General features: G+C 41.5%; 1 protein-coding gene across 1 annotated transcript in view; it reads right to left on the bottom strand.

Annotated features, from left to right (window-relative positions):
• The window catches only part of VWA3B (von Willebrand factor A domain containing 3B), a 135129-nt gene extending 116087 nt beyond the window's left edge, over window positions 1-19042 (bottom strand). The window contains exons 1-4 of the mRNA XM_018562814.1: window positions 19015-19042; window positions 14496-14677; window positions 6393-6481; window positions 3259-3509 (exon numbers count right to left, since the gene is read on the bottom strand). Coding sequence (XP_018418316.1) covers window positions 3259-3509; window positions 6393-6481; window positions 14496-14637 — 482 coding nt within the window. The 5' untranslated portion in view covers window positions 14638-14677; window positions 19015-19042. The remainder of the gene's footprint in view (window positions 1-3258; window positions 3510-6392; window positions 6482-14495; window positions 14678-19014) is intronic.
• Between the last annotated feature and the right edge of the window lie 218 nt (window positions 19043-19260).

Raw genomic sequence — 19260 nt, 5'->3', positions numbered from 1 at the left:
GAATGATCTCAGAAGCAACTCAAACTGATGTCAAACTGTTGCCATCAACTCAAGCCCATTGAGAAAGGCCCTCATCTTCACATCTTCAGCTGGCAGTGTGTTAAACTTTCACTCTCCTGCAGAACATGTGGGACTGCTGCTATATAACACTTCTGGTTGTGTTGCATATTATGTCCCCTGCTTGGTACCTTGACCTGACCCCCGACATCACTATTGTGTCCAGTAGTGGCACAGGACTCCGCGGGAGCTCTGCAAGAGTAGAAATTTAACATACTGCCTGCTGTAAAGGTAAGTATTAAACTGCTTCTGTTCCAGGGTGCTGACATGGTATGTTGACAGGGCCGCTTTCACAATTCTCTGCAAATTTGCCAGTAAGGCAAATGTGTATATAGCACATGTGCTTGCACATTCATTCAGTGAAATAACGTTGGTTGACATTCACCAACATCTGTTCTTTAATTGCAAAAGTCGCTACCTGTAGCAAGTGTCCTATTTATAACAGGGCAAATGTTTCTTTGGCTCCTCATTTGATAGCCAGGTTTTTGTTTAGCACATTAGTCAGATTTATTTTTAGCACATTAGCAAAGAAAATCAAACAAGTGACTATGGTGACCAGGTCTTGGAGGCTTTTAATAACAAGACCAGCACTGCAGGGAACATAGAGCAGCAAATACATATTTCTTTCATTCTATTTTTGTTCATTTCAACATTCCAGCAATACAGTTAACATTGCAATAGTCAGTAGGTCCACTTTAACATGGTAGTCTGCTTAAGCAAACTTCAACTGAACAGAATTTCTAATTCAAGAGAAATGTATGCTTGTTGTCAGGTATGCTGTATGTAGAAATACTTGGAAAACTATGCAGTCAGTTAAGATTAATTTGTCTTTCCAAATGTAAAATGTAATAATCATTTGTATCACTAAAGCAAGGTACAGGGTATTTATAATGGACAATGCTGAATTCAGGCATTTGATAGGATTGGGATGCATACAGGGATCTTTAGACCACACTAGACTCTGTTGTTCAGGTTGTGTAACATCCTATTTATAAAGTTTTTAGATGTTATTTACATATTAATGAACACCTGCTACTCCACACACAATCTTATAGCGTAATCGGGGACATGACTCTGAGATTCAGATGTACCATGTAAATCTTTTGGATGGCTCCCTTTCAATAGATCAAGACTTTACTGTTTAATTTCCCATCTGCCCCTTTGCACCCCTTCCCCTGGTAGGTGTAGGTCCCTCCTCCCTCTTCCGTGTTCCCTATTCTCTTCACAGCAATAGTATATTCTTGCATACGCTGTATGAAGAAAATTAATTTTGTTCAACTATTATTGTAGACATACTCATAGACACGCAGTGTACCTTACCGGATGTTATGTGTTAGTAATGACTGTTTTATGTAATGTTTTGCCACTTGAATTATACCTGTTCTGCCCTTGTATTAACTGTGAATACTTTTGAACCGCTTACTCCCATTGTAATTGTGTCTGACTACTGTACACATATTATTTCAATAAAGATTACAGTTAAAATTTACAAGTTGGGTTATTCTAACTAAACTAAATGCTTATTATTCTAACTAACACTAAATGCTTATTTAAGGTCTTTGTCCTGCTATAATGTGTGCACCAAACATGCTTTCAAGATATATTTTTGTCTGTATTTAAGTCTGTGTGATGAAAATATATTAAGGTATCAGCCAGTCAAAATTTTATATTAAGCTTTATAATGCATAGAGGGTAAAACAGTCTGCTAAATTCGGTGTTTGATTTTTTTCACACAGCCACAGCTCCGATGGACCATTGCAAAGACACATCATAGACACACTATTACCAGACAAACCAAATAAAATTTCTCTCATAAAATTGCAAATTGAATACTTCAAAGTGCTAAGATGTTTTTCATGGCGTCCAATTAGGTTCAATAATGCCTTGGAAATCAGAATTCTATTGGTCATACAGCAAGCAAAGAGAACAAGGAAGTTGTAGAAAAGTAGAACCAACCTATAAAGCTTGCAAAATCTGTCTGCTTTATATTAGATGATTATACAGAACTTACAGTATATTAAAAGGAAACTAAATCAATTTTGTGCACAGTTGCATGTTTTCGGGGTAGCATTACAATTGCAAGAATTTGTTTCATTTCTTGTCTGAAATTTGTCTTTAATATTCAATGATTTATTCATATATTCGAACTTGTCTTGGTAAAACATTTATTAAACCAGCATTTGTCAACCTTTTTTCAGTCACGGCATCCTTTAAAAGCATGCAAAGTCTCGAGGCACCCCAGTTTAAAATGTACTAAATGTAAATGTAATAAAAACAGTGCGGTTCCTCACAAAATCTATCCTAGATAGGGGGTCTGGTATGGATTCTAAGGGGGGGACCACACTCAAAGAACAGATAAAAAAAGAAAATGATGTGGAGTTCCCCCTTGCCGCCAGAGTTCCCCCCTTTAACATTAGAAGCCCCCCTTGCCATCAGGAGCCCCCTTTTTCTTAGAGTCCCCCCTTTTCACATCAGAGTTGCTCCTTAACAGGAGAGTCCTCAGTCGTACTGTATACATTTCCCCACAGCGTGGCTGCAGCAGCATGGCAGAGGGAAAGAGGCAGAGCAGGTCTGGGCTGAGAAAGACTTTTGTCCTCTTCTGAATGCTGGGGTGATAATTGATGTAGCCCACCTTAGGTTAGCATGGTGCTGGTGGACGGCTTGGCTATACCATGGAAATGCGTGACGCTGTGCAAAAATTTGAAGGCACCCCGACAAAAAGGCATCCCTACAGCACCCTGGTTGAGAAAGTCTGTATAAAAACAAAGCTAAATATATGGTAGGAACAATATTCAAACTTGCTTGTCCTAAGACGATCTTAACAATATGGTGTGTAAACCTTTTTATTTGAGTAACTGAGCTAATTGCATTGCAACCAAAGCAAAGAACAGAAAAGGCTTTAGACTTTTCCTTGCATCATCTTAAGATTAGGTTTCCAGGTTATTTATTCAAACAAAAGCAGATCATCATCAGACCTGTGTAGCCTACTGTTACTGCGTATTCGTATGATTTAAAAAGCACTTTACCTTGAATATTAAAGGAAAACTACACTGCTTAGAGGAAAATTAGGTAAGGAAGTGGTTACTTCTATGAGCCCATTGCAGACTGCATCTGATAAATATTTCCCCATTCAGGTCAATCTTTTTTATAAAACACATTTGTACTTTGGAACAGTTTGGGTATGTCTATTGTCTTACTTACCAAATGAGGTTAAACTTGGAAATTTGTGCCACCTGTTCTCTGATAACAAGACTAATGGCATCACGGCATAAGTCATACTGTACTTTAGAGACTGTACTTAGGTCTAGAATAATGGTTATTGATTGTTCTTGGATCACACCAAACACCAGACGACTTGAGCTCTTCAGCCAATCCAGTCTTTGATTATACAATCCAATAGCCTCTTTGAGAGATTCAGCCTTCTGCACAACTTCTTCCATCCTGGTTGTCAACTTTGTTTAGAGAAACAGGTGTTCAGTTACTGTATACAAAGAACTGATTACAGTATGGCATCTTTGAATAAATAATCAAACATTTGCATGTCTTTAGCACACTAACCTTTATGGCAGCATACATGAAAAGCAATACTGTAGAGAGTCAAATATGTAGGCGCCACTGGCAACCTTGAAAATGCTTGTTGTCGTGCTGTCTCCGGCTTCAAATCTTTCTGAGACATTGGTCTTTACAAGCATGCAGCAAGTGATGTCAAGGGGAAGTCAGAATATCTGATCTGAAGGCCTGTTCCAGGTCATATTGAAGCCAATTAGGCAGAATGATAGCCAGGCAAATAGCATTTTTAGAAATAGAAGTAAGCAGTGGCAGTCTACATATATTTCCCGGACCACAGGTATGCTAGATGCAGAATGTGTGTGCCAATGTCATGGGCAGACAGAAGGCAACACTCATTACATAAAAGGGATTTTTTGCATTATCAGAAACTACTCTAAAGGTGCCCATACACTGTGTGATTATCCCACGATAATTGCGGGAAATCCCGCGATCGTACGATAATCGCAAAGTGTAAAAACGGTTGCACGTCTTTTGTCTCAGGAGCATGTTCGAAAACCAGCCTAAAATCTTACCATTTTCGGCTGGTTTGTGGCATGCTCGGAAGACAAATGCCGAACGGCCCGGTGTGCGCACGCACTACCCGTTCAGCATTGCGGTCATCGGAAGCCCGCCCCTCTGGGGGGCGGGCTTGCGATGATCGCAAGTACGATCTGCCTGTCCAAGATGGGCAGATTGTACGTTTTTTTTATTACTTTACAACCATCGCAAGACTAAAGTCTTGCGATGGTTGTTAAGTGTATGGCCACCTTTACATGTATTCCTATTACAATGCTGATGTTATAACAGGATAGTATATACTGTGAACTGCTTTAAAAGGTTGGACTGAACAGAAAGGAAGACAAGCTGAACTATCTATACTTTCAGGCTTTGTTTTTCTGTAGATTTACCCAACCCTTAATGGGTCTGTGTACAATCAAAACATTTAAGGTTCTATTAGTACAGAATTTAGGATCTTAAGCTATCACCCACTGCACCTATTTTTTTTTAATTTCCTGTCTGTTGATGGATGGAAAATGTAATAGATAGTTTACATTTTATGTTTATTCCCTAATGTTTATACGACTTAATAATTTGAAAATTCCGTTCAACTGAGTATTGTAATATGCATTGCTGTGTGATTTGCCTGTTTTCAGAAACCAAAAGAATCCTGTTCTTATAGCAGGGAATGAAAAATAAAGTAAACACACCACAGCTGTCTGTATAGATATCAACACTAAAAAACACTTTTTTTCTTAATCATCAAACGCCAGTACAGAAATTCTCTGACAACTATTTTAGCTTGAGTATTTGTGATCCATTACAGGCACATGCCAGGACATGAAAGCTGAAACTAAAGTTAATTAACTACATAAACAACTAAAGCTAATTAGTACTGAAAGGGGTTGATTTACTAAACAAGTGGAGAATGTTCCCTTATCTAAGTGACAGTTCACTGAGGCTAGCATGCGGGGGAGTTGCATCATCTGGGCCCAGGCAATCAAGTGTCCAATGAATTTGAACCGGGAAGAAGGCCAGTTTTTTTTTGTTTTAGTAGGGAAGTCTGCCATAATGTGTTGTACATACTTGGACATCATATCTAAAAGCTTTACTTCCGCTATAAGCAAGATTAAGATCAGTAAAACCGAGGAGGGATCTGTCCCAGGGTATAGTTTTACCTTTGTAATGTATTTATATATACACAAGACATATTTAGAAATACTATAACAAAGCCCAACACCATTAATCACGTTTTTTTGCACATAGAAATACATTTAAAGGTTCTTCCTGAAATATCTCTTATCACAATTCAATTGTTAACACAGGTATATAGTAAATTCTAATGTGCACTATTTAGGGATGATCTCACGTTCAAACTGAACCCAGTCTGAACCTGGGCTCCTCCGAACCCAGAAGAATCTGCTCCCGAATATGGAAGGAAGTTCTATCTGTTTCTCCCAATCAGCTGTATAAGGTAAATGACATGAACACAAGCATCCTGCCCCATTGTTTACATGCAGCTGCGGGTGGGAAATGCCTGGTCCGCAGCTGATTGAGCAAGGAAGTGCCGTGGGCACTTCCACCCAGAGGAGCTCAGGTTCAGACAGGGGTCAGTCCAAACCTGAGCTCAACCCTGCGCTGGATAATACCAGCATCTTCCCAGCACAGGCATGAAGTAGCCACTAGGAAAATTCAAATACTCACATTTCTAAATTCGCAGTTAAATTTCAGAACACCCACTATACGTTTGCTATGTGTTTTTTTAATACGTATTACCTTTCTAGTTGTTTCTTTGGAGTAGGATTATACAGAAGACTGGATGGACACCACTGAAAAACATTGCAATAACATGCAATGTTTTGAGATATTTAACCCTTTATTGGGGCAGACAGTCCTGCTCAAGTAGTTAAAAACTGTTGATCAAATCTACCAGCACAGTAGGGACAGGGTTAACTATGGCAAACACAACTCACCTTCCCCCTCATTAATATTACATAGCAAGAAAGCACTACATTGGATTTTTTTTAGTCCTGGAGCATTCAGAAAAGAGCAAGTAAACGGTAACCAGACATTTTCAAATATTTTTTTAAGTTATGCTGTGTGAATGGGAACATATAACAAATATAAGGTAGGAGTTAACCCAATTCGGCAGCAAAAGTGAAAATGCACTTTAATTTGAGTATGATGGTTTTTAGCCATCATACCCATGGACATAAGAATTTATCAGAGACAAATCCAAAATTGTTTTGTAAAGTGATAAGTAGCATATGAAAATTGTGTGCACTTACATTGTATATTTTACCATTGCTGTTATATTGCCGAAAAAGTCCATTTGAATATCGTGAAGACACTGGACGTCCTAGCTTATTCACATAGTCTGCACAAAAAAAAATTATATACTGCAGATAAGCAATAATATGGATAACAGTACGTACATAATAACTGTGCATGCGAAATAAAGCATACTACAGGCTGATTTTTTTACATGGGCATCTCTGGCTGGCTTCTGGCACCTGGGACAGTTGCCCTGAATCTCTTGCTTGGTGCCCTGGCTCCTGATGCCCTCCATTTTTATTTAGCTGCTTCTGCAATGACCACATTCTTTCCCCTCCCACCAGTCACCTGTCAGACTTCAGATACAGCAGCAAGTGCTGAGCTCCTCCTCGACTCTGACATGCCATATGTATTACTGAGCTCGGGGGTGGGGGATTTTCACTTGTGAGGGAGGAGATGTGTGGCACATACTTCTGACCCCTGCACTATGTGCATCACATACTTCTGACCCCTGCACTCTGTATTACACACTACTGATCACTGCATTTTGTGCCTTACACACTCCGGACCCCTGTACACTGTGCATTACATACTTCTGACCCCTGCACACTGTACATTACATACTCCCGATGGCTACATTTAGTGGGCTACACAATCCTGAACCCTGCATGATATACACTAGATACTCCCTGTACATTAGATACTCCCTGACCAATCTGCTTATTGTATTAGCAGTTGCTGGTTGTTAAGCAGTCCTCGATTATTTTAATTAAGCATATGTAATTATGATGATTCTGCCGTTTCCTGCAGGAAACCCAAGACTCTGAGAATTCAAAAGGGCTCCCAGGAGCCAGTGACCTAATTTCTTGTGTTTTCTGCCTCTGCAAACATATTCTTTTCAACTCTTACGTTAATGTTTTTTTGTACCCTATTTAAGGTCCACTGCAGGGGTCAGAGGTTTCTCCCCCCTCACCCAACCAAAGACACGGGAGCAGGCCAGTGGTAGCTGCAGTTGTAAGGTAGAGAGGTTTATGGTAAGAATATCTGGCATCAGTCTCTTTGGCTACACCCTTCCTCACTGCATTCAGTGATGGGGTGGAGTGTGGCCACTGCTCTCATCTACGTCCACCTGCCCACTCCCCTCCCTTTTTTTGAGGCTCAGAGTTACCTGGGTGTTTTGTGGGTACAAGGGCTGTGGCATATGTGTGTAGTGTATACAGTGAGCAGACCTTTTTGAGACTGAGTAATAACCATTGAGCCCCTATCTCTGTTAGCATGATTTAACCACACCCACTATACACTGCACCACACATGCCACACCATTGCTTTTCTCAGGATGCCAAGGGCTGTCCCAAGTCTTTTACAATCCTATTAATGCCACTGTTTATTAAACACAAAAGAATGGTAAAATAAGAAAAATCCCTGAAGGAAAGTTAAAATATGTGCGGTCTCCTATTATGATGACTGGTCTTTGCAGAGGATTCTGGGAAATGCAGTTTTTAATTGCAGATTGCTACAATTCACTTAACCCTATTTTTTCAGTGTTAACACTGCCTTGTTTACTGTAGTTATTTGACAAAATGGAACAAATACAATATACTACTGTCAAGCTGCAATATTTCTGATGTCATTGTGTACCGTTGCTATCAACAGCCAACGTACAGCAGTGAAACAAGATACAGACTTGAGGAAGTTAAAAAAAAAATAGTCTGAGGATCTCTAATCAACTGCAGATAAGCTATTATCCAAGACTTAAACTACTATTCTGCAGAGCATTTGTTACAGCATGCATTTTAAATACCAGGCTTCCAGGAACATTCCTGAACTGTGGGCAGATATAAAAGACAAATCAAGGCAGCTCTATCTAATCATAAATAATTTTTTTTTAAATGCCAGCAGTGTAAGTACTGAATGTGCTTGGATCAGCCTATTGTGGTCTACTGTCAGCAGACCTCAGAGAGGGGGTGGTAGAAGTAGCACAAGGAGTCATTCGGATGTGCTGCAGTGCAAGGAGAATGCTGATAGGGAGGAGAGAGCAGAGAGGCGCTCACCAGTATGTTAATTCTGCTTACACTGTCCAGTAACAGGTTGGGGTTGAGGAGGAGAACTGTAAGTGAAAGGAGAACTGCAGCAGAGAATGCTCAGGTTCTCTCCACTGCTAGACAGGGCTGTGCGACTCCTTTGGCAGGTAAAACAGCTCTAATATCTGTATTTTATCAGTGTATTTAGCTGTTTGCCTGGAGTTCAGCTTTATATTGAATTTCCACTTTTGCTGCCAAATTGGGATAACACCTACTTTAAATTTGTTACATGTTCTCATTCGCATGGCATCATTTTATACAAATATTTACAAATCTCAGCTTATATTTCTGATGCTCTTTTCTGGAAAATAAAGAGCTAAAAAATGGTTTCGTTTTCACTGCTTCGTTTTCCAAAATGAACCCTGTCTGTACTGTGCTGGCAGATTTCATTATCGCTTGTAAACTAGATGAGCAGGGTAGTCTGTCTTAACAAACATAGATCTGAGGTTTGGGTGGTATTTGCATGGTAAAAAGAACTGCCCCTCTGCCTGTCCCTTATTTGTACATTGCAAGCTATTCTAACCATTAGAAGCTGCCTATAGTGTCCTATGTACTGTATAATCTTGCTCCAAACAATAAGCTAGAAAGGTAAGAAAAGTTTTCTCAAATTTATTTTTAGATATGCTGTGTGAATGGGAACAAATAACAAACATATAGAGGGGTTTTCTCAAATTTGTCTGCAAAATTCTAAATACACTTTAAGCTTCAATCTCAGGGTTGTATATTAATGATACACTATATTGCCAAAAGTATTGCGAAACCCCTCCAAATCAATAGATTCAGGTGTTTTTCCTTGCTACTAAATATTCCACGGTCAACTGTTATTGGTATTATAACAAAGTGGAAGCAACTGGGAACAACAGCAACTCAGTCACGAAGTGGTAGGCCATGTAAAATGACAAAGCGGTGTCAGCGCATGCTGAAGGGCACAGTGTGCAGAAGTCGCCAACTGTCTGCAGAGTCAATAGCTACAGACCTCCAAACTTCGTGTGACTTTCAGATTGCCACAACAGTGCGTAGAGAGCTTCATGGAATGGGTTTCCATCGCCAAGCAGCTGCATCCAAGCCTTACATCACCCAGTGCAATGCAAAGCGTCAGATGCAGTGGTGTAAAGCACGCTGCCACTGGAATCTAGAGATGGGGAGTCGTGTTCTCTGGAGTGACGAATCACGCTTCTGGCAATCCGATGGACGTCTCTGGGTTTGGCGGTTGCCAGGAGTACGGTACTTGCCTGACTGCATTGTGCCAAGTGTAAAGTTTGGTGGAGGGGGGATTATGGTGTGGGGTTGTTTTTGATGGGTTGGGCTTGGCCCTTTAGTTCCATTTAGTTTAGTTCCATTTAGTCCAGCGAAGGGAACTCTTAAGGCATCAGCATAGCAAGACATTTTGGACAATTTCATGCTCCCAACTTTGTGAGAACAGTTTGGGGATGGCCCCCTTCCAGTTCCAACATGACTGTGCACAAAGCAAGGTCCATAAAGACATGGATGAGCGAGTTTGGGGTGGAGGAACTTGACTGGCCTGAGGTGACCTCAACCCAATAGAACACCTTTGGGATGAATTAGAGCGGAGATTGCGAGCCAGGCCTTCTCGTCCAACATCAGTACCAGACCTTACAAATGCGCTTCTGGAAGAATGGTCAAACATTCCCATAGACACACTCCTAAACCTTGTGGGCAGCCTTCCCAGAAGAGTTGAAGCTGTTATAGCGGCAATGGGTGGGCCAACTCAATATTGAACCCTACGGACTAAGACTGGGATGCCATTAAAGTTCATGTCTGTGTAAAGGCAGGCGTCCCAATACTTTTGACAATATAGTGTAGTTCTAGTTGGTGCTTTAAACACCCTTTAAACTTGTTTCAGGTTTTAATAAGCTTCAGTGCTGCTCAAATCATGCTAAAACCTGATATAAGTAGTCCTCATTAGCTGCTGCTAGGTGATCGCCGGAAAGTACATATAACCTGATTGTTGTCATTTATAATTTAATAGTTGGCTGCTTTTTGTAGCTTGAAGAGGAGCTTACGTAGTCACAGAAAGAAATATTATTACACGTCAAGTTTACAGATTATTGTTCAGTAGTGCACTTTTGGCTGTGTTAAGATGGACAAAAAGTTTCATATGAGAAATCATTTTCCTAAAAAAGAAGTAAAGCCAAACCTTTTTTTTTGCCCACTTTTATTAAATGAAAGTCCACAAAACAGAACAATTACCCTCGCAGGGGTTCTTTAGCATCTCATGGCAGGACCTGCCCATCCAGCCTCCTGGCTTTGCATTGGCAGCACCGCTGCTCTGGCCTTAGACCTCAGGCCACTGTCTGTTCCTCCAGACAGCCTCAGTCATGTGCTAACCTGCACACTGGGGGTTCTTCCCAATCCACAGCATCCTGCTGCACTGGACTCCACTCTGTCTCCCAGGTGGAGTCCTGAACCCTTCCCAACACCTTTAATTTAAAGGCTGTGCACACCTGTGCCATCAGCATGCGCTGGCCACTCAGATTCTGGACACAGGAATGGAGATAACGCAGTGGCATTGCCATACACTGCCACACAGGCTAATGCCTGCTATCATCTGAAAGTGCAGAGCTGCGCTGCAGTCGTGAAGGATCCCAACAACATATTTGGGATCCACACCACTGCCTAAATGACACACCCTACCTCTCCCTGTCTATCCCTCCAATGAGCGATAGAGGAACAGAGCAAACGTATGACAGCTGCTGGTGTCCCACACTGGCGCTATGTTTTACTCTCCCCACATTTCTCCTTAAGGAAAAACTCTAGGCAAAACCTTTATTATCCCTTGCAATGCAAGAGTAAACTACTCGTTTTTATCTAGGTGCTAAAATAAAAAAAGTTATACTCACCTGACCGTCTGAGCCAACCAGCTGTCACAGTGCTTCCTCGAGCCTGTCTCCTCCTACACTGCGGTGACAGTATGTACTTCGGCGACCTCACATCCAATACACGGTGTATTGGAAGTGAGGACTGAGGATCCTTAGACCGCTGCAGCGGAGGGGGAGCAAAGCTGGAAGGACCAGTCTAAGAGCAAGCAAGCTCCGAGGTTTAGGTGAATATACATGTTTTATTTTAGCACCTAGACGAAAATGAGCAGTTAACCCTTGCAGTGCAGGGGTAGCCCCACTGCAAGGGTTAATACAAGTTTTGCTTTAAATGTAATCCGGGACTGCCATAGCAGAAGCTGGTCATACTTGGATTTAATATCGACCGCTTCAGCAGGAATCCATGCATATTTCTGCTGCATCTGTCACAGTTCGAGCTATAGTCTTAATCTTTCATTACAAATCTTGCGCATGGCAATGGAAATTTAATCCAGTGATGTGGAGAAAAATCTCCAGAATGGAGTAATCCAGTGCGGGAGAAATTAATATAGAATTCAGGGGCATATCTGTTCAGTCTAGGATCTAGCAGGATTTTTTTAGGAGACAGCTCCATTGACAACAACTGGAGGAAACCTCAACAGTTAGATATAAGTTGTAATTTTAAAGGAGCATGGTCTACCTGGCTCCTGGGATCTGTCCATCCTTGGAGTAATCGCATAACTTCTCTTCAAACTCCCACACCAGAACTTGTCCTGACACACAGAATGTGATAGACAAAATCTGCATCTCCTGTCTCAAAGCTTCAAACTTAGAAGCAGCCCTGCCGCTGGATAACTTTGTCTTTTTGGTGACATTCAGGGGTTCAGTTTCTTCAGCAATAAATCCCTCCACCCGTTATGAACTGATTTCCACTTGCTGACCACCACTATATAACTGTCTCAAATACATCATAAGTAGTAATACTAGATAAAAAAAACACTGCCTCTTCATTCCCATGGCTATGATTGGCACTGGTGCCATGACCATAAACACAAATGACAACTCTCTGACTTTTACTGCTGTTTACAATCTCATTACATTTTTCCTGTAAATCCCACTCCTGATCATGTTAAAAATATTGAACATTTTCATACAGTTCCAGTGTAAATATACTTAACCCTAACAAAGATATTCTCTTATCTTCTCCCTTTTGGAATGTTAAATATACCATAGAAAGTGTTTTGTTATATCTGTTTGATACGAGCAAAAAAAAAAAAAAATCAACAGGGGTTAATTGTGGGCATAGCAATCTCTTTAGGCTTTTTTTTCATATCTCTATAGGTTGAACTCTATGGACATGTGTCTTTTTTCAACTTGACTAACTATGTAAAACTGCTGATCCGTCCAGAAATTCAGTGTTTTCTTGTATCCTGTGTGCTCTGCAGCATTATCTAAAACAATATTATCAACCTTACCCAGTTGACTTCTGTGAACACTTTCCTATTATGCTACAGACGTGAGGGGAGGGCTGGGCAGGGGTTCTGTGCTCCTAATTAACTCCTTATCCTAGGGTAACAATGCTACTCCTACATAAATACAATATGGTGAAGGAGCCTTGTTACCCTAGGATAAGAAGTGTGTTACTGGCAGGCCACCCCATGTAAGGGCTGGTAAAGTGCAATGCATTACATTTTTGTTCTTGGGTTTAAATACACTTTAATTTACTTAGATTTGGAATAATTCTTCAAGTTCCCATCAAAGTCTCACTTTCAATGACAAGAAAAAAAAACTATAACTAGGGAACAGTAGATACAGAGGGAATAAAATACCCAGTAGAAGAAATATTGGCTTAAACAGAAGAACTGAGTGGTATCTTGACTCCAAGTCAGTGTGAGAGTCATCATGCCAATGTGATTGGAAAGACAAACAAGCTATCCAGTTGACAATGTCAGGCACTTGGCACGGATGAATCAGCTTGTTAAAATTTGCAGTGATTTTGTGAAAATGAGGGCATAAGGGGGAATGGGAGTGCATATAAAGTTGCATAGGATTGTCATCAAATTACTACAGGAAACTACAAATAGCTCCAACTCCTTTGGCACAAACTTCCAAAACATTGTAGATAGCTGCATCAGACAACTCAGCAGATCCACATTCAAAATAATGATACATAGAAGGAAAGTGAAGCCCTTAAAATGTGGATGGGTAAACGAAATGAGGCTGGCATCAGACACTCTGTTTATTTAATATTCTCTTGTTGGTTACTTGCTGCTCACTCAGCCCACTGGCTGAACATGCTGAACCCCCTAGGCACACTTGGTCTATAGGGTAAGGAATAAGCAGCAGTACTTACCTTATTCCTCGCTCCCTCAGCACTCGCCTCTGCTCTACAATGCTCCGGATACAGAGACAGATTCTCCATGGCATCATGTACATTGCCTTCTTAATTTTAACACGACTTCAGTGGAACAAAATATTGTAAAAGAATGCTAGCAGGTAGAGTTTTCAGCCCATGGGCTGAGCGAGAAAAAAACGCTTGATTCGGCTTGCACCTGCCACTGTCGGAATGCTGGAACAGTGATTGGAGCTCTATTCAGCCGACAATTTTCAACCGGACTCCTTTGGGAAAAATCCACTGAATAATTGACTTTTCTTTAATGATGTGGTACCGACACTGCTCAGATTTTGTCCAAGCCAGCAGGACTTTGAACAGTGTATGGCCAGCTTTAGTCTTACCAGATCTTGTGGTGTACGCAGAATTGGCTTTTGAACATGACTTTGCTTACTGGGAAACGTAAACACTAAAGATGGTTATACACATGGTTATATTGTTTTCATTCAATCTGCGGGCTGAACAAAGAAAATAGAACAGATTCCTAGGTCAATGCATTGTACTCTGACAGCGGCCACTGGCCAATCAGCTGCAAGCTCTGTTCGCCCAAGAATTTTCCAAACTGCTCCTTCGATCAAAGGATGCTGGGCAGAAGGGTGCCCACGGGGCCACTCACTGTGCAAATTTGCATTGTGTATAGCCTTCTTAACCCTACCACTGCTGGAGGTGAGCACAGCATGTAGAATGCACTAATTAATGAATATATTAATAAATGATAGGGAAAATGGCATTTCTCTAAATTCCTCTACATTAAAATAAAACATGTATTCAGTCATTTCCATATTACTTCACTGAATAAGTTAACTGAGAATGTGATGAGCTTTTTACCTTCCCTTTGCTGGAAACCGAGCTGTGCCAGGATCTTAGGCAGTGTGAGCTTCTTCTTTTTGAGACTGAGGGACTTCAACCATAGTGTTGATGAAACTTGAGTCGTGACATCCATATTTGATGCCATTTTTTTGGCACTCATTTCCAGATATCAAAAATGTTTTAAACGCACATCTAACAAAAAATAAAAAGAATGAAAATGATGAAAGTATGATAATTCACATTTGTAAGTACTCATATACAATACCTGTGGTCTGCTTTCACCTAAGAAAATGTCATTATGTTACATGTTTGAATAAGCCTACAAGTGTTTTAAAGCAGCCCAAGGATACAAAAGAGTCACAATTAGCTTGAGACGTAAAGCTGAACAGTCAGCTATTAAAATGAACAAGGTAGTGCCCTCCACACTGTGAGGTTAATGACATGTTTTGTCTAGGGCAGTGGTGGTGAGCCTGTGGCATGCGTGCCACAGAGGGCTTGCCGAGGCCCCTCTGATGGCACGCCAGCCTAGGCAGGGGTGTCAAAATCCTAGTTGTTTTTTTTTTTACATTTAGCCCTGCTTCAGAGAAACAGGGCTTAATGTAGAGTGGCGGAAGCTGGCGCTTATTTAGTACAAGTGAACCCGGCGATGCCGCCGAGATCACTTGCAATATGCCTGCAGGTCTGTCCCCCTCTCCATGGTCTCTCCCCCCCCTCGCCCTCTGGCTGCTTCTCTCCCCGCTGGTCGCCTTCCTCTGGTTTTCAGGGTCCTCCGCTCTTCTGGGGGTCTCGGGACTATGCAAAGTACAGGATGGAGAGTGGGGAGCAGAGCGGAAAACGTCTGTACTCGCAGCCTTTCCATCTCAGCTATCACAGGAGAGCCAGCATAGTACTGTGCTAGAACTCCAGTATTGGAGGTGACAGGTTCAATAAAGAGAAAGGTAATAAATTAACTAATAGTACTAAAAGGGACCACTTATAGTAATGCATGGTATTATAGTCTCGGGGCACATAAAATCTTCTCCTTTCCTGTGGCCAGTGTTCAGGGAAAGCCTCTCCATATGAGAATGGATGAGGACTCACTCTCATACTTGAGAAAGAGGAAGCTCATCTTGAAACCGGTTGCCTAGCATCTTCACCCAAAAGTAGATGCCACTGCCTGAGGGGTCGATGTTCACTAACAAAGATGCATGTCCTCATCCATTTTCATATGCAGAGGCTGTCCCTGAACGATGGACACTGGAAGAGAGAGGATCTTCTGTCCCCCTAGACTGTTATACCATTCTAATATAACATGGGTGCAAAAATTGAAAAAAGGGCCTCAGTCATGAAGGGGTTAAGTCCCTTGTGAAATCCTCATGCTTGTGTAGGATCTATACTTAGATGTGACCATTGGAATACATTGGAATACATTGGACGCAGTTTTGCTCCGATCTGTAACTGCTCTGCTCCTGGAACGCGCTTGGTGTGAACAAGGCCTAAGGCATCAACCAATCTGATCATTGTGAGTGCATTACTTTTCCTTCTTTTTAATATTGGTGTGATTTTATAATGCACAAGGTTGTGTGCACTCTTCCTGTTCACGAAACACATGACCATATTGGTTAGGAAATACACAGAGTATCCAGTATAGTCCCATCATTTTATTGGCACCAAAGCCAGGTTATCCTAGGAAAGTATATAGGTAATTTTTACTGCAAAACTGGAAAATAAATTATATCAGCCCATTATATCATGCACAAATAAAATATTTGGTCATTTAAGATACATCTTGTAATGGTATTTGTAGTACCTAGAATGTCCGATTAAAGATTAACTTAACCCATATTTTCAAAATAACAACGAATACACAACAAAGAAATGTTTAGTAATGACAATCTACAAACAGACACTTCTTGATAATTGTCGGCTTTTTATTCTTTGCATATATTATTTTTCTTTTCCTCCCCATTCTTCTGACAGTGGCCATTTTACTAAGGGCAGAGGAATTAATCTCCCTTTACTTCCTGGAACTCTGGCACATGTGACTAGGACATGTGACCATGCACATCATCTCAGGGGAGGAAAATGCCTTTCCCTGAGATCTCCTGAGATTACAGGTGCGATTTCCCAGAATGCTCTGCTGATGTAACCTTCCCAGGATGCAACAATTACATCATTTGTGCCAAAGAGGACCAGGAAGTGGAAAAAAAGAAAATGTAAGTAAAATAAATATGTTTGTTTGGCTAATAAATGTAAGATGATTTCATATCAGCATGCAGAGCTGTATGCTGATGTCGTTTTTAGTCAAAGGGGGTAAAGGTCCACTTTAAGGTCTCTATGTGTATGTATCAAATGTATTGCTTGCGATGTTGGTAGTCTCCAATATGAGTTTAGACCTTTCCATGTATAATGCATAGGTTTGGTTTTCCTCTGCCTGTTTTGGAGCTGCAAAACCGAGCACTCCCATGTGTATGAACTTTATGGACTTTTGTTTCTGACTGTTATCAAAGTATTTTTCGAGCACATATTCTGTCTACCAATCTTATATGTTGTTTGTTGTAATGAATGCCAAGACTGTACACTGATCACTGCTCAGTGTTCTATCTTTAGAAACTTACTAGCAGGGAAGTGAGATGTTTTTATTGCGAAGACACATACAAAGCCTTCTTCCTAGCAAAAACTATTTTTCTATGCTAAAGTTTCACTTTAATGCGCATTATTTAATACCAGGTTTGACCTTTCATTCTGTAGATATGTAATGCTAATGTCCACTATTTCAAAACAAATTAAAACACACACCCACATTCATAAAAGTATAAAAGTGAATGTATTACTTTTTTGCATTGGAGCCTGCAAAGCAATGTAACCGCAATCAATGGATCACACCTGCAGACTATTCCCCCAGTCCCAGGTCCGTACAGAGTTAAGGTGCCCACACACCTTACGACCATCGTAAGACCGTATTATCGTACGATCGCGGGATTTCCCGCAATTATTGTGCGATAATCGCAAGGTGTATGGGCACCTTTATGCTGGCCTCAGACCTTACAACCATCGCAAGACTTTTGTCTTGCGATGGTTGTAAGATGATTAAAAAAACGTACGATCTGCCTATCTTGGACAGGCAGATCGTACTTGCGTTAATCGCAAGCCCGCCCCGCTGAGGGCCGGGCTTCCGATGAACGCAATGCTGAATACGAACATGCCAAACACCCGCCGACAATCGTACGATTCTCGGCGGATTTTCGAACATGTTCCTAAGCGTGCGACCGTACAGTAGAAACGGTTGCACGCCTTCCACACACCTTGCGGATTTCCCACGATTATCGCAAGGTGTGTGGGCACCTTAAGGAACGTTTTCTTATGGGGCTGGAGGAAGCAATCAATGGACTACAAGTGTGGTGACATCACTGGACTTGTGTTCCATTGAGATCTATGAGTCTTCCTGGCACAGTGGCACATTGGTCTTGTAGTATCTCCATTCATAGATCCTGTGAATAGAGGATGTGGCTGTATGGATGGAACCGTGACCAGCCACACCAAATTCAGATGAATACAGAATCTGGAGAGAAGTAGAAGCCCGGTAAGTGAGGGTGGTTTGAGGGTGGGGGCTGGGTAATGTGACCATGTTTCATATTACACCCAATGTTGGTGTAACATGAAACATGGACCAAAAGGTGAAATATTCCTTAACCCTTTCGCTGCCAAGGACGTATGGCATACGGACCTACAAAAGTACAAAAGTGCTTCCAGCAGGCCAGGTCAGTATGCCATACGGACCTGGCATTTACAGTTCTACTATAAGCTGATATACTACCGTCCTCCCGTGACCCAAAGCTCAGTATACCGCGAGCTACAGCTGATTGACAGCTGTAGCCGCCCTGTCCAAGCAAAACTTTTATTAACTTTTATTAACTTTCATTGGGCAGCCCCACTGCAAAGGTTAGCTGATCATTTACGTCTAGGTGTTAAAATAAAAAAGTTATACTCTCCAGATCCTCGGAGCTGGTTTGCTCTTAGACTGGTCCTTCCAGCCACGTTCCCCCATATCTTCAGCTGTGTAAGGTCCTGTGAGTCATCACGTTCTATATACTTTGTATAGGATGTGAGGACCCCAAGGGACATATCAGTGCTGCAGCGTAGGAAAAGACAGGCAAGAGGGAGCGCGGTCACAGCTGGCAGGCTCCGAGGATCAGGTGAGTATAACTTTTTGCTATTTTAGCACTTAGACAAAAATGAGCAATTAACTCTTGCATCTGGGGGTAGCTCCACTGCAAGGGTTAATAAAGGTTTTGCCTGGAGTTCTTTTTTAAATAGGATTTCTATATAATCACTATGGGCAACAACTCCAATCCTGCACTCATTTGCTTCCTTCCAGTTTAATACATGAAACCCATTAGGAGACATTGTACTACAATCAAAGTAATCAGCGCAATTATAAAATGATAAACAGTACAAATAAATATACTTCACACACGCCCCTGCACAACACTGTCTATATAGCAAGTCATTCAACCTGCAGGACAGGGCATTTTATGAAGCTGACCTGGTAGCGCGCTATGCAGCGATCAGCGGGCTCCCGGCTGTATACGGTCCTCTCATTACGTCCTCGGACCGGAGCCTGACTCGTCCACTTGTTGACTGTGGAAACCATGGTTGCTCAGTTCTGACCAATCAAAGCGCCGCTCACACTCCGGCATCGTGCAGGGTAGGTGGAGGGTGGAGTAGGGAGGAGCGTTTGTTCGTCGGGTGATCTGATTGGCTCTCATTGACGTGACGCGTAGATACCTGCTGTTCGGCTGCA

This window comes from Nanorana parkeri, unplaced genomic scaffold, assembly GCF_000935625.1.
Source record: "Nanorana parkeri isolate BGI_ZX_2015 unplaced genomic scaffold, ASM93562v1 scaffold21, whole genome shotgun sequence".
Classification (NCBI taxonomy): domain Eukaryota; kingdom Metazoa; phylum Chordata; class Amphibia; order Anura; family Dicroglossidae; genus Nanorana; species Nanorana parkeri.
The sequence above is the reverse complement of the archived record's forward strand: the minus strand, read 5'-3'. Positions and strand labels throughout refer to the sequence as shown.